Raw genomic sequence first — 25,385 nt, forward strand, 5'->3', positions numbered from 1 at the left:
TGTATGTATGTATGTATGTATGTATGTATGTATGTATGTATGTATGTATGTATGTATGTATGTATGTATGTATGTATGTATGTATGTATGTATGTATGTATGTATGTATGTATGTATGTATGTATGTATGTATGTATGTATGTATGTATGTATGTATGTATGTATGTATGTATGTATGTATGTATGTATGTATGTATGTATGTATGTATGTATGTATGTATGTATGTATGTATGTATGTATGTATGTATGTATGTATGTATGTATGTATGTATGTATGTATGTATGTATGTATGTATGTATGTATGTATGTATGTATGTATGTATGTATGTATGTATGTATGTATGTATGTATGTATGTATGTATGTATGTATGTATGTATGTATGTATGTATGTATGTATGTATGTATGTATGTATGTATGTATGTATGTATGTATGTATGTATGTATGTATGTATGTATGTATGTATGTATGTATGTATGTATGTATGTATGTATGTATGTATGTATGTATGTATGTATGTATGTATGTATGTATGTATGTATGTATGTATGTATGTATGTATGTATGTATGTATGTATGTATGTATGTATGTATGTATGTATGTATGTATGTATGTATGTATGTATGTATGTATGTATGTATGTATGTATGTATGTATGTATGTATGTATGTATGTATGTATGTATGTATGTATGTATGTATGTATGTATGTATGTATGTATGTATGTATGTATGTATGTATGTATGTATGTATGTATGTATGTATGTATGTATGTATGTATGTATGTATGTATGTATGTATGTATGTATGTATGTATGTATGTATGTATGTATGTATGTATGTATGTATGTATGTATGTATGTATGTATGTATGTATGTATGTATGTATGTATGTATGTATGTATGTATGTATGTATGTATGTATGTATGTATGTATGTATGTATGTATGTATGTATGTATGTATGTATGTATGTATGTATGTATGTATGTATGTATGTATGTATGTATGTATGTATGTATGTATGTATGTATGTATGTATGTATGTATGTATGTATGTATGTATGTATGTATGTATGTATGTGTGTATGTATGTATGTATTTATGTATGTAAAAAAAAACTCTTCAAAAATAATTCAACCTTGGTCTCAAATGAAGCAAAATTGTATAAAAATTTCAAAAATTATAATCATTTGTTAAATAAAAATGACCTGTATTAACCAAATATAAAGAAGTGAATTTCTACAATTTCTTTTATAATAATTTTTTTTTTAAATATATTTAATATTAAAAGATTATTAAATATAAAATACTTGAATTAAAATTTTAAAATTTTAATTCGTCCTATTTATGTGTATACTAAAATTGGCATATAGTTTTTAAAGTTACAATCAATTTAATTTTTAATGTAATAAAAACATTAATAAAATATATGTCTATAAACATGTTTATTGAATAAAAAATGCCATCTATATGTTTATCTTGTGTATAGCATGTTAACCTTTTGCTTATATGTTATATATGCTATATATGTTTTATATATTTTTTATGTAGTATTTAATATTATATTTAAATGTTTTTTTAATTATTAGAGAGTAAAATTAAAGTAATTATAAAATTAAAAATAAAATAAGAGTACTATACATACATAATAAAAAATATACAAAAAGAAAGGAGGACAGCATGATACGAAATTAAAACGAGGGAAAAATGGGCTTTGTTCGTATTAAATTAGTTGAAGCAACTGCTGGTTCAAATGTTTGGAAAGAGCTTGAGGCTGAAAGTAAAACATGGGATCCTTATACTGGTGTGCATATTAAAGAAGCAGTTGAAATCCCTGGTCAAGGTCTGCAATTAGTGCAAGAAAAAAAGACTATTTATCCTGAATGGAACAGATGTTTTGATACCCATTTAAAACCAGGTAGTTTTTATTTATCTTTTATAAAAAAATTTTTAATTATAATTATATAAATATACATTTTTTTTAATCTTGAATGAATTTATTTCTTAACTTTATTGAGACAAACCTGATCAACATTTTTTTTAAACCAGATTATCTAAAATTTTTTTTTTTTTTGTTCTTTCTAAAATTTCTCAAGTTTTTTTTTTTCATTATGATCACCTCTTTTTTTTTTGCAACAAATGGCACAATATTAGTTTATTTATTACTTCGTCTCAGTATTCCAATAATTTTTAGCTTATATTTACTTCAACATGTTTTTTCTAGCTCTTTCTGTGTAAAGCAATACAATATTAGTAAATACAAGGTTTCTTGATCATACAGCTTCTTTATTCTTGATCATTAATAAAAGAGGTTAACATGGCACGTACCAAAGCCACAATCAGATAGATGTTGTTGATTGAGAGAGATAGTGATCCAGGTTAAGGTTTTAAACAAGCAATTATTTCTAAGTAACCTGAGCCATTAGTATGGATATCTAAAACCCAGGCCTATAGCTCATGGAAACCATAGCAAAAACTAAGTTCAGAAAAATTTATGGAAGGTTGTTCATACAGTTTATATAAGTTAGGGTATCCCAAAAAACAACATTTTTGAAAAAAATATGCTGCCATCTTCTTAACGTCTTTTATATGATAAAAAATTTTTTTTAATAAAAAATATTTTTAGGGGTACCTCAAGACCCTTGAACATATAATGAGTTCCTAATATTATAAAAAAAGTTTCTCAAATGAAGTGAAATCATACGAAAATTTTTAAAATGATGATTATATTATAAAAAACTTATTAAAAAAAATTTTTGTCAAAAAAATTGATGAAAATGCACTTTTTACTTATTTAGTTATTAAACTTAATTTTTTATGCTGTTAAACTAATATATTTATTTTTATATAATATAGTTATCATTTTTGTTCAAAACCAATGTTTTTTTTTTTATCATAAAGAATACAAAATATTTTTTTATCATAAAGAATACTGGTTATACCTTTTGAAATTGTGTTACTAATTGTTCTATTATTTACTTAACAGATAAAAAATGTTTACTGATTACAAAAAGATCGAGAATGTAAGACGTTGGTATTTTCTAGTCCAAAACATTCCTGATAGAAAATATACTGTTGTATGTTCTGAGCATTGGCCTTAAAATTTCTAAAAAATAATATTTATGGTAATGAGTAATTCTTATCTCCACCCTCTGTGTTTCATTATGTCAAGGCTTGTACCAACTGCACCACCAAAATCAAAAATTAGAGCTTAAGCGAATTCCAGTGATACAAATGTGCATAGCTGATTAACTTAAAATTTTTATAGTCATAGACTTAGAAAAAGACCAAAATTTTTAATTTAATACAAATGCAAAAATATTTATAGTATTTACCCCAAAAAAATATCTTAAGGTTTAACAAAGATGATAGTTATTTATAAATACAATAAAAAAAAACTTGTTTTTATCAATTTTTCTTTTATCTAATAAAGTAAGATTTTTTTTTTTTTTAATTATTATCTTAGTGGATTTAAAAATAATTATGGAAGACATTATTTGTACCCGTGTACAACTAATTTTTTCTTAGTTGTATGCGCATATTTCACTTAAAAGTACAAATTAAGTTAATTTATAATGAATTTCAATAAATATTAAAATACTTTTATTTTATTTGCCTACCCAAACCTAAACCCTCAGTAGGTGTATGTACATTCTACTGCACCTATTCCTATCTAAATCAGTCAATCCATGTTCACACTACTGCACCTATGCCTATTCATTTCTGTAGATGTATGTACACTCCACAGTGTCTATCCCTATTTAAGTCAGTATACTCCACTGTGACTACATTTAAATTAGTTGATTTATGCACGCATTGATTTGTTTATTCTATGAAAGTTTGAAAGATAAAAGTAAACAATAAACATAACTATATTTAAACAACAATAATAGTTCAAAAACATTAAACTACTTAGAAAATAAAGCATAAAAATTTAAAAATTTTCCTAATAAGGATTTGAACCTGCATCCTGTCAGCCACATCTCAAAAGAAGAAGTTTTTTGTATCCATAGCACTACACTAATATGTTGAAGCAAGAAAATTAAAATATATAAATATTTTTTGCGTAAAAATAAGATCTCTATTATGCAAACCTTTTTTATACGCATATACAAATAATGATTTCCTTTTTGTTAAAGATTTTTAATAAATCTTATTTAAAATGTGATATGTATCATTGTGGATGTTTATGCTATGTAATAAGTTTGTCAAAAACTTATTACAGAGCATAGACATTCACAATGCTTTTGCTCAAATTTGGTTGAAGCTATAAGATACTTTACTAATATTGAATTGGTAAGGAAAAAAACAATTTCTTATAGAAATTTATTTTCTATAAAATTCTAAAGTGTTGTTGATACACTGTGTTCTTATGATGCGATTGTTTGTTTTTTAAAAATTTTGCTGTTTTGTAGTGCACTTTGTAAACAAATTAAAAATGATTACCAACTTCCTAGTGTTACAACTCTACAAAAATTTACACAAAAGTTTCTAAATTCAACTATGACAAGTTTATTTTATGTGTATTTAGCAAACATAATAATCAACAAAACACACTGTTGTGTGTTTTGTAGATGAAGTGTAGTTAAAGCTTCATTAACATACCACGGTGGCGAAATCTATTAATCAACCAAACAAGTTAGCGAAATCAATATTAACTGTTATGATTAATTTATTTTTTTAATGGATCCAATTTAATAGTTTAGATGATTCCAGTATTCTTTGATTCAGATTTTCAATACAAAGTAGTGTGTCCAACACTTAGATCAATTTTAAATGCTTTGTTGCTATTCTATGTGACAATAATAAAGTCAATATTAGGTTTTTTCTCTCTTTCAAATTGTTGAAGAATAACCATGGTTGACTAGAATTAAATTTTTTATTTATGTATGAAAAACATAATGCGTAATTAGACTACTGAAAAAACTCAAGAAATACAGTTTAAGGATAGTTGCAACAGTTTAATTGCCATATGAGATTACCTAAAGAAATTTTATTGTTTAGAAAGTAAAATTCTTGTGAGCCTTTCAAATTTAAATACACCTTCAATCTTTCCAAAACCTGTTAAGAGACAAAATGTCTCAAAAACTCTTAAGCACAAAAATCTTTTTTTGTTTGGGAGTTTTTGTGACAAAACTCTATACACAAACTCCTAAACAGCATAAAAAAACTTAATCAACCTACTTTAAAAAAGGTTGTTAAAGGAACTGTTTTAATTCTAAAAAAGTTTATTATTGCATGGAAAATTGCTGATGTTTCCAATCTTGATCATGATAAAAGGTTAATAGATCCGTTGTGTTCTATTCTTCCCAACCATGGATCACTACAGTTGATGCAGATATTAATACAGTTGATTTGGTTGTATATCACTATATTTTTTTAAAGGTTTATCATCAAAATATCTCTTTTTTCTTGCTCTTTTGCATGAAAGAGAATTGAATTTGTCAGTCAAATTTGCATCATTAGCTAGAGTTTTGGCTTTTAAAATATTTTGTAAGAATCATCAGTGTGTTTATTAACTAAAAAGTCCATTGTTTTCTTTAATGCGTTTGCAGCAGTTTTCACATCTACAGTTTGAAATTGTAGTAGTTTGCTAGTGCAATTAATTTCAGTTAATACTGTTGTATTAACTAAGTAGCTGAGTATACTGTAGTTGTTAATTCATATGTGGTGCTGTAGTTTGGCAACTGTAGTTGCCAAACTACAGCACCACATATGAATTCAAAACTGTCTAATTTTGATGCAAGTGATTTTTATATTTATATAAGTGATTTACACCAAAAGTCTATTCCTACAGTATACTCAGCTGCTGAAGGAAAATTCAGATCTTAAATAATATCATTTGATAAAAGTTTTTTTTATATTTATCTTCTTGAAATGTTCTTTTAGTTAGTGATTTTCTTGGTTTGGATATCACTGAAGGAGAAGCAACGGCTGAGTATGTTTTAGAAGCAGGCTTTATGGGAGTCATTTAGCACATAATAAATTTTTTTCAGTTAAAAGAATTGATTTTAAAAAAATTTTAAAATAAAAATGTAACAATAATTTCTTGAAACTTTTACAATTTAAAAAAGATTTTAATCAAGAATTTATTTTTTTAGGCAGAATGGTTACTTTTGTTTTGATGAACAAAGTTGATGCTAAAATTGCTGGTGATGTTACAGTTGGTGTGCAGTTTCTTGCTGATCAGTGCTTGAAATCTACCAGTAATATTTCAAGTGTCTGGGTTAGTAAAAAGTTTTTTTTAATGCTATTTTTTTATTTGAAATAAATAATTTAGGAATAAGTTACCTAGATTTATCCTAATTTTACCTTGAGTTATTCAAAATACTTTGCAACAATTTTTAAAAAAAATTTTAAATTTACATAGGGGTTTTAGAAACAAACAAATTTACTTAGGGGTTTTAGAAACAAACAAATTTACGTAAGGATTTTAGAAACAAACAAATTTACTTAGGGGTTTTAGAAACAAACAAATTTACATAGGGATTTTAGAAACAAACAAATTTACTTAGGGGTTTTAGAAACAAACAAATTTACGTAAGGATTTTAGAAACAAACAAATTTACTTAGGGGTTTTAGAAACAAACAAGTTTACATAAGGGTTTTAGAAACAATATTTTATGGGGAATGATGTTAAACGCAAGCTGGTCGTCAAAAGTTGCCAAAGTCACCACTAACCATTTGATAGTCAAAAAAAATTTTTGTGTCACCATGGTTCTCATTACAAAGTATTGGACACATGCACAATTTCCAGATCTTTCCAGCTCAGCTTATGGATGGTATCGTAGAACTTGCACATCTTTAAACAAAGTGCTACATTTATATTGTTTTCATAAAACAGGGGATATGGGTGACCAGCGAATGTGGTGGTAAAGAAATTAAAACCTGTTTGCTCCTGAAAAATGAAAATTATTTATCACCCTTTTTTTATTTGTCATAAACAAGTATTTGAAGCTTTCATCTTTTTCTGTGACAAAACTCAAGATATCAGCTCCACTAAACAATTAGCGATTTATAGATTGTTTAAACACTATGGGAAAATTGGTGAGTATTTTATCTGTATTGTAACAATTAGTTAATTGGTTGGAATAACACTGAGCTCAGCAAACATCATGAAAGTGCTGAGCTCAGTGCATTTTTTTAAGTTCCAATTTTTTTTCTCCTATATGGATAACACCAATGCTAATTCCAAGAAGAATAGTGGATTAGAATGTCTAGTATGAATTAAATGTGGGAATAATAAACTTGCTCTTTGCTTTAAACATTTGTTTTTTCTCCAAAAAATAATTCTGATGCACCATTATTTGCTGCATAGAAGTTTTTTTCATTACAAGCTGTATATAAGCTTTCAACTTTCTCCAAGAAAACACAAATATCAACATAGAAGACACTGTATCACCAGTCTGTTCAAGTGTAACAAAGTTGCATTTGAACAGACTGGTTAGATATGAACAGACAAGGTTGAACAGCTATGAAAGAGCTGACTAATATATTTTGCATGCTTAAAGTTTAGAAATGCTGACTTATATCCTAACAATTTTTCAGAAAAAAAAGAAAAGAAAAAATAATGAAATTTTTTTTTTTTTTGACAGAATAAAAGTTCTTTGTGTTTAGACAATATCTACTTAAACCCTCAGTCAATGTATATACTGAAACTATTGCAGCTCTCTTTTAGCTTTGGAAAATTCTTTCAAGATGTTATCAATGATGTATGATATATATATAAGTATGATATATATATAAGTATGATATATATAAGTATGATATCATACTTATATATATATATATATATATATATATATATATATATATATATATATATATATATATATACTGTGGTGGCCAAAAGTCCTGGAACATCATATTTTATGTTATGAAATCAATATATTTGTGTGAAAAACAATTTATTAGTAAATTTTTTTATTTTTTTCAATAAAATAAGTGTTTATAACAATTTTAAAGATGATAGGTACATGCACATACATGATAAAAGTTCAATATTTAATGGAAGCATAGTTATTGTCAATTACCATTTGGATACATTTTGGCATGCTGTTAACAAGTTTTGTACAATAGTCTGGTGTAATTTCATGGATCCACACTGATTTGATTGCTTCAACTAAATCATTATAGGATCTAGGCTTTTTGGCAGCAACTTTTACTTTCATAATATGCCAACAATTTTCAATAACATTAAGATCTGGTGATGACCCAGGCCAATTTTCAAGGGTTTGAATTCCTTCATCAGCAAACCACTTCTTTACAATTGTTGAAAATAAGTGCAGTTCAAGATCTGCATGAAAGGTGGCAACATCTCCTTCATAACATCCAAATAGACTTTGCTGTTTATTGTGGTATTCTTGGGCATTATCCATAATGGCCCACATCCTTTGGCAGAAATAGCACCCCAAACCATACAAGACACAGGAGCCTTGACACTGCTAACTGTATATTTTGGCATATATCTGCAGTTTTTTGGTCTTCTTACAAAGTTGTTTGTAACATTAAATTGTTTAATACATGTTTCATCAGAAAAAAGAACTTTAGACCAATTTTCTCCAGTCCAATTTTTGTAGCGCTGACAAAATGTTTTTCGATCTTTTAGGTTTTTTAATGATAAAAAAGGTTTTTTTGCTGGCTTGCATGTCTTCATTTTGAAATCAACCAAAAGCCTTCTTCTAACTGTTCGGACACTTACTTTTTTCTCAATAAAAATTTCTTTTGAAATCTCGTGTGCAGATAGCCGTGGATTTGCATGGCTGATCCGGCCAATAAGTTTGTCAGTTCTTAAGGTGGTTGCTCTGGGCCTGCCTGGTTTCATCTTTGAAGTAAAATTTAATTGGGGCTCTTCTTTATGCCTTTTTAAAGTTCTACTTACAGTTGATAATGAACAACCAAGCTTTTCAGATATTTCTCTTTGAACTAAACCTTGTTCATATAATGCAGCAATCATTCCTCTTTTTTTAGGTGAAAGTTCTGGCATAATATAGCTGATAAATTGCTTATGAATAATAAAAAACGATAATAAATTGCGCAATATACAAATATGTAACTATAAACATATTGCTATGTAAAAACAAAAGCATCAAACTTTCAAATTTTATACTTTAGATCAAAAATAAGTTTTTTTGGTCGTTAAATGTTTTGTTCCAAGACTTTTAGCCACCACTGTATATATATATATATATATATATATATATATATATATACATATATATATGCAACCCTTGGTATTAGGGTCAGCATTCGACTTTAAGGTCTGCAAAAAATCAGCGACCTCGTTACTATGTTTTATGGTTAAACAATTGTTTTACATTTTTTTACTTGACCAATAAAAATCAGCAAAACACCAATTTCTAAAATATCTAACCTGTTTTATCTGATACTACCATCCAATTGCCATTACATCCACATTATGCAAAGTTTTTGAACACATTACTGATTTCATTGTCCATCACACCAAGCACATATGGGTCTGAAACAAATAGTTTGGTTTCCTTCCAGGACGTTTTACAATTGATGCTATTATTCAAATTATAGAGGACTGTAGTCTTGCTAAAGTTAATAACAAATCAATTTTTGCAATATTCTTTGATTTTGCAAAAGTATTTGATCTTGTCAGTCATGACAAATTACTGCTATAGTTAATGAATATCACTTCCCGGATTGTAGCTTAACCATCGTAAAATAGTTAAAACAAATGATCTCACTGCTGAGTAGAAATGTAAAAAAAGGGACAAATCAGTGTTTTATTAAAAAATTCTGGACTAAAATAAATTTTTTTAAATTAAATTAAACCAGAAAGAAATAACTAGTTGAATTGGAAAATGTGGTAGAAAATGAACAACAATATTTTGATTGGATAGACTATTATTAACAGTGTCTTAGGTGACGTAGGGTTTCATGTAGGAAAATTTCTTTTTTACTAGCAAGTGAAATCTAGTAAAAAAGAAATTTTTTAGAAGGTAAATGATTGTTTACAGTCCTTCTAATCAAAGTAAATTGATTAGAAGGACTGTAAACAATCATTTGCCTAAAGGTCTTGAAGCATATTGATCTCAAAAGAAATCAAGACTCGGACAGAAAATGATCTCATGAGAACTGACTCATAAAAACTGGACAGCTGAGCAATAAAAGACCGCTATTTTCTCTGGTGAATCTACCATAGCTATTTTTGAAAACAGAGTAAAAACAGTAAAAAGAAATCAGAGTTTAAAGTTAAATCCAGAATGTTTACTACACATGGTGAAATTTCCATAAAGATAAAATTTTAGAGAGCCATTTCTGTGTGTAGTATTAGCAGGCTTAGTACAAGTAAAAGGAACTATGAACAGTCAACAATATATTATATTTGCTGGGAACATATCTAATTAGAGACTGGTTTGGCCTCAGCATCATGCTACACTGTGAAATGTGTGTACCCTTTGGGTTTGAAGAAAAAAATTATCATTTGCAATTATGGTCTGGAAATAGCCCTATTATGAACCTAATAAATTTTACTGGGATGTGCTAAAGGTCGTGATTCAAGAGTTACCAGTTTCAAAAAAAACTCAGACTCATCTGTGTTCAGAGAACATCTTTGTAGAACTCTATTTAGGGCATGCCAAAAGTTTTAAAATTTATGATTCCAGATTTGCTAAAAAGTACTTTCCTGTTGATAAATATCAAAAGATTTTGGCAAACTAAATGTGATCTGCAAATAGTATGTTAAGTACTACTAAGTTAATTGATTGTTATACATCCTAATGACTCTGTATTTGCAGTTTATTGCTGAAGTAATTTCTCATTTCTCTCAAACATATAAAGCAGTATAAAATAATAAGTAAATAAATAAAAAAATAATATTTATATATATACATATATACATATATATATATATATGTATATATATATATATATATATATATATATATATATATATATATATATATATATATATATATATATACATATATATATATATATATATATATATATATATATATATATATATATATATATACATATATATATATATATATATATATATATATATATATATATATATATATATATATATATATATATATATATATATAATATTATATATATCTTATACTTATTTAGGTAAGTCATACTGAAATAGCCTGCTGTCGGGGGCTTCAGTACATACTTCGACTGACAAATAACCTGATTCGCAGCGGAGTGCTGCTACATCAACTGGGGGTTTAGCATGGGGCAGCAATCTTTTCATTCATTATTCTTCATTTTTTTCTTCTTTTTCTAAAAAAGCTGTATCGATTTAGATAAGCCAAAAAGGTGAGCAAATGCTTACATAAATATGCTATAGTAGGTTTCTATGTTTTATGGTATCTATGACCTTTGTATTAAATTTTTTTTGCCAACCTGATGCCAACCTCTAGAAAATTGAGGTCTGCAAATTATTGCTGACCTTACTTTTCCTAATCCCAAGGGTTGTATATATATATATATATATATATATATATATATATATATATATATATATATATATATATATAATATATATATATACATACATCCATATAACCCTGTTTTATGAATGCGAAATCTAATTTATGTTAGTAAAATAGTTTGTTTGTTTTCTATAAATCAATTCTCTCCCAACAAGGCTAGCAACCATTATTAAGTTGGGTGTTACAAGAAAGCAAAAAATAGAGTTAAAGAGCAAGGAAACAGTTAATTCGAAAAAGTTGTAGGTTGTATATGTCAGGAAAATATGAAAATGGGAGAGTGTTCCAAAGGGTTGAGGTGCGGGGAAAAAAACTAGATGAATAAAAGTTTTTAGAGCATGCAGGGACAGATTCATTAAAAGGGTGTGACTTTGCTGAAAGACGAGACAAGCAAGAATCAGCCTTTCTTAATGGAATTAGAAATGATAGCTCCTTTGAGCAGCGACCATGATAGTATTTGTAAAAAAGGGAAAGAGATGTAACTTTACGATAATGGGAAAGAGGCTCAAGCTTTGCAGATGAAATCGAAGTCCAACTGCATTTTTGGACTTTGTCTAAAAGAGAAAGAACATCATTAGAAGAACCATTTTTGTTAGATCTGCTCTAGCTGCTAAGAATGAGCCTCTTGTTGTAATGTCACGTTTTCTCTTTGCTGCTCATGTGAGCTGTCATCTCTTAAATACTTCCTACCAAAGTACAATTTTGTAAGTTGCATTTAGGTGCATATTAGGTAAGTTGCAGCTTTTACTTTTAACTACAACGTGCTCAAAAAAATTTTTTATTTTTTTCTTAAAACATCAGTGTCTTGGAATTCTCTCTACTCTTCATGTTTTCAATACAGTTTTTCAGCTTTCCAAGTCTTCAGTTTTTAAGTCTTCTGTCAATCATTTTTTCAACTCATAACTTAAATAGTGAATGCTGGCAGCCTTGTTAGAAGTGAATTTGTTTTAAAAATACATCTTTAAATATAGTGTAAACTGTTATGGTGATTTATAAATGCATTTGTAACAATAAAAATTTATTAGTTTAGAAGTTACAAGTTATGGAAAGGTACAAGTTTTTAATTTTATTTTTAAATTAATGTATAGCTTGATTTAAAGCCAAATGGAAGAATACTTGTACATGTGAAATATTTTTCTGAGAATGCGGGTAATTTCATTTTTTTTACAATTTACTTTGTATAAATTATCATTAAATCTTTTATAAATTAATGTCAAATGTTATAAGCTTTTAAAAAGTCAGTTCATTATGTTGAATGACTATCAAAAAATGTAAAATTTGATACAGGCGACCCAAATGGTGGTGCTCTTGATGCAAATCAATTGAAGAACTTGAGTGGTTTGCAGATGCGTCGTGGTGCTGTGCGTAAAGCAAAAATTCATTTAGTCAAAGCGCACCAGTTTATTGCTAAATTTTTTCGTCATCCTACTTTTTGTTCTGTGTGTAACCAGTTTTTGTGGTGAGTTTAAAAATTATAACTCTAACAAAAAATTAATTTGAATTTATTAATAAAAATTGTGTAATTCTAAGATTATTGTTAGGTGTTTAATATTGGGCTGGTGCATGTTGAGGTTTTAGGTGGGTGTTAAAATTTTTTGGAATGGTTTTAAAAATAGGTTTAAAAAAAAGCAAGTTTTGCTCCTGGAATAATTACTTGGATTTTTTTTAATAAGCTTTTATATAATGGTGTCAATTTTTTTGTTCTTCAATATCAAGTTTATTTATGATTAAATGTCTGAAAGTTTATTATTTTTAACAACTTTAGTAAAGGGTTTAATAGACTGAAACCGATTGACAATTGTTACTTATGTCTACAAATAATTTTATTTTTATTTTTTAATTATTATTTTTTTAAATGTTAATTAACCTCCCTAAGGTCATGAAGGCCACTACAGTCGAAGAGGTTACTTTAATTGTGGATTATAACCCTCTCTCAACTCTATAACTCTGAAACACAAACCTTGGCAAACAAGGTTGTAAGCAGAGGCGATAATACCTAAGAAATAAATTTTTATAAAAAAATAGGTTAAATGTATAGAGAATAAAAATTGTAAAATTAAGATTATTGATTTGGTAAAATATTAACATATGATCAAAAATTTCAAACATTTTACTAGAAACTTGATTAAATGATAATTAAACAAGATACTTTGGTAATCTTTTTGTTACCCTGGTAACCTTTTTGTTAATAAATAATCTGAACAACATAACTAAACAGGTGAAAATCAAATATTTTTCATTTTCTTATTAGAGAAGTATGTAATTTAATTTGATAATCCACGAAATACCTATTATTTCAATAAAACTTCTTTTAAGTTCTTCTCAATAAGTTTTGTTTATATAGTTGTCAGATTTTTATATTTCATATTATGTTTTTTTTATATACTCATTATTTTGTTTTGATCAATTTAAAAAACTATGATTTAATCAATAGTGTTTGTGTATAAATGTTTTCAAATTTTAGACATATTTAATTAAAACTTAAAAATAATTGGCTTGAAATTTTAGATAGGTTTCACTATGTATTGAAAGTTTAAATTAATGTAATATAAGTAAAAGTAGGAAAAAAATAGATTTTTTAAAATAATAGTATTAGTTTTTTGTTGTAATATTGTCATCATATTTTCATTCTTAGATACCTGCCAACCAACATTGTGTGCAAAGTACCATTAAAAAAAAAGTTTTTGTTTTTATCGTTATCAAAACTTAGTAATGAAATATTTTTTATTATAGTTAAGCTAAGATTTTATTTGTCAGTGTTTTTTTGTAAGATTTTATCGTCATTTTATTTGCCATCTTTTTTTATCTCTTTGTTAATGAGTTAAGGAAAATAATCTCATACTTTTTTATAACAAGTGGTTATAAAAAAGTATGATACACAGCACATAACAAAAAAATGTAACTTGGTTACATTTTTTTTGTTATGTGCTGCTTAGACAGCTTTACAGAAGTTTTTTGGGAAAAATTTTTAAAGGCAATGTATTTTGCTGACTTGTTATATTCGGATTATTTAAAGTGAAACGACTAGGTCTTTTTTTTTACATTTTTTAGGCTCTGGTGTCTATCAAGGTTATAAATACTTACATTTTTTTTTTTTTTAAACATCTTTGCTTCCAACAAGGCTGCAAGCAACCACTAATTAAAGTTGGAAGTTACTGGAAGAGAAAAGATGAAGATTGTAGAGCAAGATAACTATTGAAGGGCGACTTAAAGGATTGTAAATTATATGAATCAGGAAAGCAAGATGAAGGAAGCAAATTTCAAAGAGCTGATGTTCGAGGAAAAAAACTAGACAAATAAGCATTTTTGGAGCATTTAGGAACAGTCACAGAAAAAGGATGAGATTTTAGAAAAGTCACAGAAAAAGGATGAGAATTGAATGACGAGTAACACAAGAATAAATTTTAGTAGATGGCACAAGAGATGCTAGTTCTTTAGAGCAGTGCCCATTATAGTATTTGTAGAAAAGAGAAAGAGAAGCAACATTACGACGATGTGATAATGATTGAAGGTTGGCTGCAAGAGTATGGCCAACTATGTTTACAATGCGTTTTTGTACCTTGTCTAAAAGAGAAAGGTCATCATTAGAAGATCCGCCCTAGATATGGCAATAGTATTCCATACAAGGCTGGATTTGAGATTTATAGAGATAGAGAGTAGAATCTGAAGTAAGAAAGTGTCAAGCTTGATAAAGAGATGCAACCTTAGCAGATGCTAATTTTGCAACTGATTTGATATATGGTTTCCAAGAAAGATTGGAAGTAAGAGTTAATCCTAGAAGATGAAGAGTAGATGACTCTTCGAGTACATCACGGTTCATAAATATAGGAAGATCTAAATTATTGGAAAAAAGACTCTGATAAGCACTTGTTGAATAGTTTTGAGAGTATAGACAATAGCTCCGGAGAAAACTTCTGCAAGACAGTAACAGGTATGTTGTCCGGGCCATAAGCTGTAGGAGAGTCTAGGCAGGAAATCACTTTAGATACAGACGCTGGAGTGATACGAATGTCAAGCAATGGATCAAATGGCAGAACGCAACTAGTGGAATCAAGAGATGATATTGATGAAAGTTTTTAGCAAACAATTCAGCTTTGTCTTTAGGTGAGGTGACAAAGTCTGAACCATACAAGAAAGGTGGAATTAAAGGTTTGCCCTTATTATTAATACTATTAAAGATTCTCCAGAAGTCACAAGAGCCTAATTTTTGAGATGAGATACAAGATTTTATGACCTGAAAATAGCGGGCTTTGGCGTTAGACAAAACCTTTTTACAATGGTTTCTAGCAATAATAAACAGACGTCTGTTTTCTGGAGAATTGTTTTGCTGATATTTATGGAAGTAATGGGTTCGATTGGCAATCGCAGCATCACAGTGTGAGGAAAACCATGGAGAAGAGTGAGGCTTGACCTAGAATTGTCGAGAGAGAATAAAAGATTCCATGCTAGCCTGAATCCACAATGTTATGTAAGAAGCACATTTTTCGACAGGAAGACAAAAGATTTCTACCCAAGGGCCATCACGAAGAAAATCACGGAAAGAATCCCAGTTAGCTTTACTGTAGTTGTAAGAGGTACGATAATAGGGGGATTCAGGTGATGAAGAAGAATGAGATTTTAGTTTTAGAGAGATCAAACTATGATTAGAAGCACCTAAGGGTGAATGTGAAGAAACTGAGCACTGACTAGGATCAGAAACAAGACATAAGTCGAGTAGAGAAGGTAAATGATTTGGGTTGTCTTGAAAGGGAGTTAGAAAGTTGACTATTTGAGTTAGGGATTGAGAAAGGCAAAAGTTGTTGACTTTAATGCCTGCAGAAACACTGACACTAGAGCCAAGCCATTCAGAGTGGTGAGTATTAAAGTCACCGACAACAACTATATTAGCTGATGGATAAAGAGAGAGGGCTTGGTCAATATGATCAGAAATAACATCGAAAAGAGTGCAGTCTTGAGATGAAGGAAAGTGATATAGAACAAAGAGTAAAGCAATAGAGTGAAGTGGTGCTAAACGAAAGCACATAAAAGAATAGTCTGTGGATTCAAACCTAGTTTCACGACAAGCATGTAACTATTGGGGTCTTTACGAATTAAAGAAAGATAACCACCAACACTAAGATTGCAAGATGAGACAGCTGAACTCAAATTAGCCTCACAAAGCGCAAGTAGGTCTGGTGAACTTTGCAAGAGATAAGACTCAACAGAAAAAAAGTTACTTCGAAAACCACAAATATTAGTGAATGATAGGTTTAGAGAACTTGGTGATGATGATGGTTTATTTTGTTTTATAGTTTTGGTATTTTATTCATTTTTAAATTTGATTGAAGAACTTGACTCAAAGCGTAGATAGTACTCAGAACACTGTTTAATAGCCTAAGGAATTGGCTTATTACTATTAATAAACCCTAAGCCGTAACAAAGGGCTCCAAATGTGGCTTCTGCAATGCACACCAAAAGTACAAACAGGGATACCATCCATGCGCAACATGGCACTGTTAATACTTTGATATTTTTCAGTTGTTGATGGAATCAGCCTCTCTAAGAGCTACCACAGAGTTCAGGAAACCTGACTACCAGTCAGCCTCAGAACCATAAAACTGAGGTTTAGATCTGTACCCTCATTAGGAAATAATAGAATGAGTTGTCTAGTCATAAAAACAGAGACACAAGCAAAACCCATGCATTGAATCAAGTAGATCCAGCATTCAACATCCTAAACTGGAAACACCGTATTAAAAATACATATGCGCCAGCCTAACAAATGTCATATGATGTCCAAAACAAGTGTCGCATGATGTCCAATGATGTCCAAAACAAGTGTCGCATGATGTCCAAAACAAGTGCCAATTATTTCATAATTGTTCAGTAGTCGAATTCAATTTATATATTTATAAACACCTACATTCTTCTGTTATAAGAGGTACATTTTTAACTTCCCCACCCCCTTAAATGTTAGATAAATAGGTGCTTATAAAAAAGGAGATGTTTACAAATAGAAATGCAAATCAGCATTTTACCTATCTACATTTCATTATGCTATTCATTGAGTTGCTATGAAGTTTAGTACCTATTTTTGTAATTATTAATACATTTTACCAAATACACTGCGTATAAACAATACACAAAAATAACTGCATATAAACAATACACAAAAATGCACTGCATATAAACAATGTATTAATTGATTAAAAGTTAAAAGATTGTTTTTTTCTTTTCTTTCAATAACTTTGGTTTTTGCTGATAGAAAAATCTGTTATCTTGTATTTTGTTTGTATTTGTTTAATGTTACAAGTATTATTACTCGTCATGCAAATATACTTGTAACATTAATGTTACAAGTATATTTGCATGACGATTGTTGTTTATTGCGCCATGAAAGCTTATGAAGTATTCTATTTTTGAAAGAATTCTTTAGATGATTTTTACTTTGGATTTTTACATTAGCTACCCTCTTATTCATTACCAACTTCACTTATTTGATAAAAAATTTGACAAAGAACTATAAAAGTTTTTACTGCTTATTAAAAAATATTTAATATTTTCTTACTGTAATAGAATGCAGGAAGAATTATTATAACAATTAAAGATTCTGCAACAAAAGTGTGTATATAATTGCAAGTATTTTCATTTAGCATTTAACTGTGCATTATATTTCTTTACTTTTCTTAAATTGAGAAAAATTAATATAATTTATTTTATGTCATTATATATCATTTTATGAGTTTAAGTAAAATAAAATTAAAAACACTTATAACATTCAAAAAGGACGTTTTACTTTTTTAATTGTATTTTTAAAAATTCACATAATAGCATTAATAAGAAGATATAGCACTGACTAAGAAAAAGATTTATGACAAATTATTATCAATTTATTTTCTTCATATTGGCATTTGTATGAGAAACTGTTTTTTTATTTAAAACCAATCAGTTAGTCCAATCTAATTAAAAGCATTTATATTTTAATTGGCGCTATTTTATTTGCTTCATCTATGACATGACACTATGCATCTACGAGGCATAGAGTCAACTAAGTTACTGCAAACATCGATGTAAATTGTGTTCTATATTTCCTTGATTTTACTAAATAAATCAACATGACTTGTAGTCTTGATGCCTTCTATTTGACAGTCATTATTTTCCTATAGATGTTGAATGAGATTCACATCAGGTGATTGGGATAGCCATAAAACATGAACTTTTTGAAAATCTTTTAAACCAAGTTGAGTGTATGTTTAAGACCGTTATCCTATTCGTATATTCATCCTTGAAACACTTTATCCTTTGCATGATGTCTTACTAATTTCTTGATTTATATTCCCAATAATTCTATGGAGTAGATTAACTCCATCTCAACTAAAACATCTTCAAACCACTACATTACCTCTTCCTTGTTTTACAGTAGGCATTCTGTATTTAGGATCATATCTTGTACTAGATGTTATATGTACCTGATTCCATCTGAAATGTACCTGATTCCATCTGAATTTCATAAGTTTGCTTTTATCATTAAAATAGATTTTTAATTATGGTTGACTTTTTTTTAATACTACAAACCATTTGCTAGAAATGTTTCATTTGTACGTTTATATCGACAGCTGTCAAATTGGGATTTTCTTCGCTTAACATTACAAGCTTAAAATTACTTTTTATCCTAACAAAGTGTTCTTATGCATAGTCTTCCTGATTGTATTCTTTGTAGATCCAAGTTTTTATTTTTTTATAATTTGTCTGACAGCAGACTTATTGACTACATAAAACTGTGTTGCTTTACTACTTTCCATTTTGAACTGATCTCAAGGTCAACTTTTTCACTGGAGATGAGGAACTTAGATCCCATTATCTCAATCACTTATAAATAGGGTTTAGGAATACCTGGTCTTTTTATATTGGACAAGTCTGAGTCGAAACTACAATTTTTTTCGGGTTTGGGTTTAATTTTTTTTTTTCTCTCGCAATTTTAACAAAAGCATGAAATGATTTTCTGTGTTTACGTCAATTAAAAACAAGGGATTCAGTAAATGTTATGGGTAATAAAACAATTTTTAGCCGGTTTCAACGTCTAATGAAATATATTATTCAATACTTTTTTTATGATGTTAAACTACCAAGTAAACTTGACATTATTTTAAAAAAATATTGCGTTAGTATTAACAAATATTTTTTACAATTTATAATAAAATGCATGTAAATGCACTAGCAAAAATAAACTCAACTAAATTAAATACTTACAAGTATTTAATACATACCAGAGTAATTATTTTTCACTTAAAAATAAAACTTTAAAAAAAGTAATGCACTCAATGAATGCACTTCTGATAATCTAGTTCAGGAATTAAGTGCTAAAAAATTGTTCGTTCCAACACAACTTTTCTAAATATGCAGTTCTTTTTTTAGTTTTTGAAAGCAATAAAAAATTTTTCTAGGATCAGCAATTTTGTCTTTGCAACTTGGCAAAATTGGACATTTTGCACTTTCTAATATTTTATATAGTTCTTCTTCTAATGTTAATGCTAGTGTGTTTCCTGTAGTATTTTTGTTATTTTCAGTTGAATGCCCCTGTTCATAATGTGTGTTTTGGTATTCTTCATCCCCATCAAATGATCTCTTCACTAAATCTGTTGTAAATGTTTGTTAACTTTCACTTCCAATCTTTCTTGAAAACCATACATCAAATCTATTGCAAAATTAGCATCTGCGCCCATTATATGATTAGCATCATTTAATAGGCGTTACTCTAAAGAGCTATCATCTTATATTGTCTTAGACCAAAATTGCTGTAATATGTTTAAGTACACTTTTAATTTTACACTTAAACCAAAACAGTGTTTTAAGATAAAGAAGAAAAAATAAAGAATAATGAAAATAAATAAAATATAATTATAATAAATAATAATATACACATACATATAAATATTCAAACACACAGTTTATATATATGCATATATATATATATATATATATATATATATATATATATATATATACATATAATATATATATATATATATATAAATATAATATATATATATATATATATATATATATATATATATATATATATATATATATATATATATATATATATGTTATATAAATATATAGGAAGTTTCACTCATTTTAGGGGTTTTGGAAAACAAGGCTATCAATGTGTAGGTAAGTCACAACTTTTTTTAGTAAAAATGCATTAAATCTATTGTCTTTTGTGCATGTATTTTAAATGCATATGTTTAACTTGATGTATACAAGCTGCACAGTAGTTAAGCAAACCGTTGTGGATACAAAATCATTTTTCATGTTTGTTTCAACTAAATGAAGATGAAGGGTAGATGATTCATTGAGTAAATCATTGTTCATAAATATAGGAAGATCTAAATTATTGCAGTAATGATTGGCTGAAAAAAATTGGGTTTTATCTGAATTAAAGTTCACCAGATACTGCTAATCCCATGCTGTTGCAGAAGTGAGATCCTTTTTAAGCTCAAATGCCCCCTTTAAGTGAACAGAGAGTGTTGGCTTCTTATCAAGGCAAGAATAAATGGTAGTATTATTAGTGCACAATGCCACCTTAGATGTGAACGTATCTGGAAGACCGTTAATGTAAATTAAAAAGAGTATAGGGCCAAGGATAGAACCTTGAGGAACCCCTGAAGTTACAGGGTATGAAGAAGAGTATAAAATTTGTCCTCTATCAAGGACAAATTTTATACTACAATTGGTAAGGAAGGATTCAATAATCTTAAAGTTGTTACCTGAAACACTGTAAGAAGAAAGCTTATAGAGAAGACCAGCATGCCAAACTATATCAAAAGCTGTAGAAATGTTAAGAGCAATAGCCTTAACTTCTCCACCTCTATCTAATGTACGATAAAATCTATAGGTTATTACTGATAGTAAATCGACTGTAGAACAAGAAGATCAAAATCCATATTGATGATCTGAAAATAATTTATTAGATTCAATCTGAGTGATTAAGTGCTTGTTAATTAAAGATTCAAAAACCTTGCTTATGATAGGAAGAAGACTAATGGAACAGTTGTTAGACGAGTCAGATGGCTCTCCAAAATTTTGTAAATAGGGATAATAGATGCTGCTTTCCAGCATGCCGGAAAACAAGACTCTGATAAGCACTCGTTAAATAGTTTTGAAAGTATAGACGACAGCTCCAGGGAACACTTCTGCAAGACATTAACAGGTATGTTGTTGGACCACAAGCTGTAAAAGAGTCTAAGCAGGAAATCACTTTAGATACAGAAGCTGGAGTAATACGAATTTCAAGCAATGGATCAACCTGTTTGTTGGCAATATCAGGTAGAATGCAACTAGCGGAATCATGAGATGATATTGATGAAATGTTCTTAGCAAACAGTTCAGCTTTGTCTTTAAATGAGGTGACAAATTCTGAACTGTACAAGAGAGGTGGAATAACAGATTTGCCCTTGTTATTGATACTGTTACAGATTCTCCAAAAGTCATAAGAGCCTAATTTTTGAGATGAAATCTGAGATTTCACGGCCTAAGAATAGCGGGTATTGTCGTTAGACAAAACCTTTTTACAATGGTTTCTAGCAATAGTAAACAGACGTCGGTTTTCTGAAGAATTGTTTTGCTGATAGATATGGAAGTAATGGTTTGGATTGGAAATTGCAGCAGCACAATATGAGGAAAACCATGGAGAAGAGTGAGGCTTGACTTGTTGTTGAGAAGGAATAAAAGATTCCATCCCAGCCTGAATCCAAGAAGTTATGTAAGAAGCACATTTATCAGCAGGAAGACTAAAGATTTTTACCCAAGGGCCATCACAAAGGAAGTCACGGAAGGAGTCTCAGTCAGCTTTAAAGTAGTTGTAAGAGGTACGATAATAGGGGGATTCAGGTGATGAAGAAGAATGAGATATTAGTTTTAGAGAGATCAAACTGTGATCAGAAGCACCTAAGGGTGAATGTGAAGAAACTGAGCACTGACTAGGATCAGAAACAAGACATAAGTCGAGTAGAGAAGGTTAATGATTTGGGTTGTCTGGAAAGCGAGTTAGAAAGTTGACTATTTGAGTTAGGGATTGAGAAAGGCAAAAGTTGTTGGCTTTAATGCCTGCAGAATCACTGACACTAGAGCCAAGCCATTCAGAGTGGTGAGTATTAAAGTCACCGACAACAACTATATTAGCTGATGGATAACGAGAGAGGGCTTAGTCAATATGATCAGAAATAACATCGAAAAGAGTGCAGTCTTGAGATGAAGGAGAGCGATATAGAACAAAGAGTAAGGCGATAGAGTGAAGTGGTGCTAAACGAAAGCATGTGAATAAAATAGTCTAAACCTAGTTTCCCAACAAGTAGGTGAATTCTTACGAATGTAAATGCCCAGGCCAAGCATGTGACTATTGGAGTGTTTACAAATTAAAGGAAGATAACCATCAACACTAATCTCATAAGATGAGACAGCTGAACTCAAATTAGTCTCACAAAGAGCAAGTAGGTCAGGTGAACTTTGCAAAAGATAAGAGTCAACAGAAGAAAAGTTACTTCGAAGACCACGAATGTTAGCCAATGATAGGTTTAGAGAACTTGGTGATGATGATAGTTTTTTGTGTTTTATAGTTTTTGGTACTTTAGTCATTTTTAGATTTGATAAAGAACTTGACTCAAAGCATACCTACTAAATAGTGTACTTAGTACACTATTTAGTAGCCCAAGGAATTGCCTCATTACTTTTAATAAACGTTAAGTCATAACAAAGGGCTCCAAATGTGGCCTTGGCAATGCACACCTAAATTATGAACAGGGACACCATCCATGCCCTATATGGCACTGTTAGTACTTTGATATTTTTAAGATGTTGATGGTATCAGCCTCTCTGAGAGCTACCACAGAGTTCAGGAAACCTGGCTACCAGCCGGCCTCAGAACCATAAAATTGAGTTTTAGAGCTGTACCCTCATTAGGAGAAAAAATGAGTTGCCTTGTCATAAAAACAGAGACACAAGCAAAAACCATGTATTGAGTCAAGAAGATCCAGCATTCAACATCTTAAACTGGAAACATCTCTTTTTAAATACATCTGCGCCAGGCTTATAGATGAAAAAGGGGTGCGAGGCTGGTCAACAGATAAAATCTGGTTATCCCTCAAGTCTTTGCCTAGGAGGCCTACTACAAGACAGTGGCCCGATGCGTTTAACATCTGCCTAAGATGAATATTATTAATGAGACATAATCTTTAGCCTTTACTCAACCAAGAGCCGCTAGACAGGGGGTGTTTTAAGTTGTAGTTGACTTCTCTTAGCCTTTGCCTAAAAAATTGTATCCTACAAGGCAGCAGGATATGAAGCAGGTTGTATTTGATAGGTAAAGTTCACCACATTGCTGGAAGTACTGTGCTCAATTTGTTTCAATGTGCAAGTTGTTTGTCAAGGTTCATGTTTGGAGTTATAGGCTTGAGAGAAGGGTGTAACAACAATTTAAAAAAAAGAGTAGCCCCATTATATATAATAATATTATTTGTTATATAATACTTTAACTGCCACTAAAACTTAGAAAATGTCAAAACACGTAATTGCCAAATAAAAGGTGACTAGTTTCTAGTCTCCAAAACTTAATTTTAGTCTAGTCCTTAATATAATTGTTTTTTTATATTTATATTATCACAAGATAATTTTTTTAAAAACAACATGTATATATATGTTAAATATATGCATTTTTAAATAGTTCAATTTTGAAAGCTTGATTAATTTCTTTAATTGTTTTTCTTAACACTAGCTTGCTCTTGTACTGCACACAAGAAGTGTCATGATTTAATACTTTACAATTGTCCTGATTCCGCTACTTCATCTCAAGATACCATTGTATGAATTCTTTTTAAATTGTTGATTTTTTCTTGTTACCTTTAATTATATTATAATATATATATATATATATATATATATATATATATATATATATATATATATATATATATATATATATATATATATATATATATAATATATATATATATATATATAAATTAGTAAAAATACTTATCTAATTTTCTTCAACAAGTTGTTTTGTCATCAGCAGTAGAAGTAGGCTTCCTGATGAGCCTACTGATGGCAAAACAACTAATTTAATTTATTGCTCTGTTCTTTAAGAACATTGAGCACTCTATTTGTAGAATACACTAACATTATTATATATATATATATATATATATATATATATATATATATATATATATATATATATATATATATATATGTATATATACACAGTGCTTTTTTTCTCTTAGAACGCACCAGAATGGTGTTCTGGCACCTTTTTTTTTATATATCAACATTTTTTTTTCTTCGTATTATTACATAAATGAACTTAGTTTATTTTTTAAATATTAAACATTTTTAATCCATAAAAAGTTGGATAAAAAGTTCTTTAAATTGAAAATGTAAATGCGGGTTGTAAAGATCAAGTAAAACATATTTTGCAGATATCAAAATATTTCAGCGCTGAGTTTCAGAATCTATTGTTTCAGTAAAAACTAAATTTGCTTGAGAAGAATTTTCTTTAATTTATTTGCTTATTTATTTTTGTTTGTTTTTATGATGCCAAATTATTTTTTGTCCGAATATCCACAATTCCACAAGCATTTGCGTTCTAAGAAATTCTATTGTTTCTGGACAATGTTTGTCCGAATATCTCATTATGCCTTATAATAAGTTTTTAGAACACAAACTTTTACGCTATTTGCAACAGTAATATAAAAATTTCAATTAAACAAAATAACACAAAACTAAATATGAAAAAAATCACTAGTTTCTTCTCGGTTGACTCTCAGGTTCAAAAAAAAATAAAATTAAGTGCCAACAAAACACAAGAAATCAACATTACAACATCAGATTTACCTTCAACATACAATTACTCCAACTACAGCTAGCCAA

At 28.9% G+C, this 25,385-nt stretch overlaps 1 protein-coding gene across 1 annotated transcript in view; it reads left to right on the forward strand.

Annotated features, from left to right (window-relative positions):
• Positions 1 to 1,587: 1,587 nt before the first annotated feature.
• Positions 1,588 to 25,385, forward strand: part of LOC100210930 (protein kinase C delta type) — a 62,795-nt gene continuing 38,997 nt past the window's right edge. Inside the window, exons 1-6 of the mRNA XM_065818282.1 lie at positions 1,588 to 1,924; positions 6,108 to 6,232; positions 12,569 to 12,629; positions 12,768 to 12,939; positions 20,602 to 20,633; positions 24,232 to 24,317. Of these exons, the coding sequence (XP_065674354.1) occupies positions 1,714 to 1,924; positions 6,108 to 6,232; positions 12,569 to 12,629; positions 12,768 to 12,939; positions 20,602 to 20,633; positions 24,232 to 24,317 (687 nt within the window). The 5' untranslated portion in view covers positions 1,588 to 1,713. The remainder of the gene's footprint in view (positions 1,925 to 6,107; positions 6,233 to 12,568; positions 12,630 to 12,767; positions 12,940 to 20,601; positions 20,634 to 24,231; positions 24,318 to 25,385) is intronic.

Source organism: Hydra vulgaris, chromosome 14 (genome assembly GCF_038396675.1).
Source record: "Hydra vulgaris chromosome 14, alternate assembly HydraT2T_AEP".
Lineage (NCBI taxonomy): Eukaryota > Metazoa > Cnidaria > Hydrozoa > Anthoathecata > Hydridae > Hydra > Hydra vulgaris.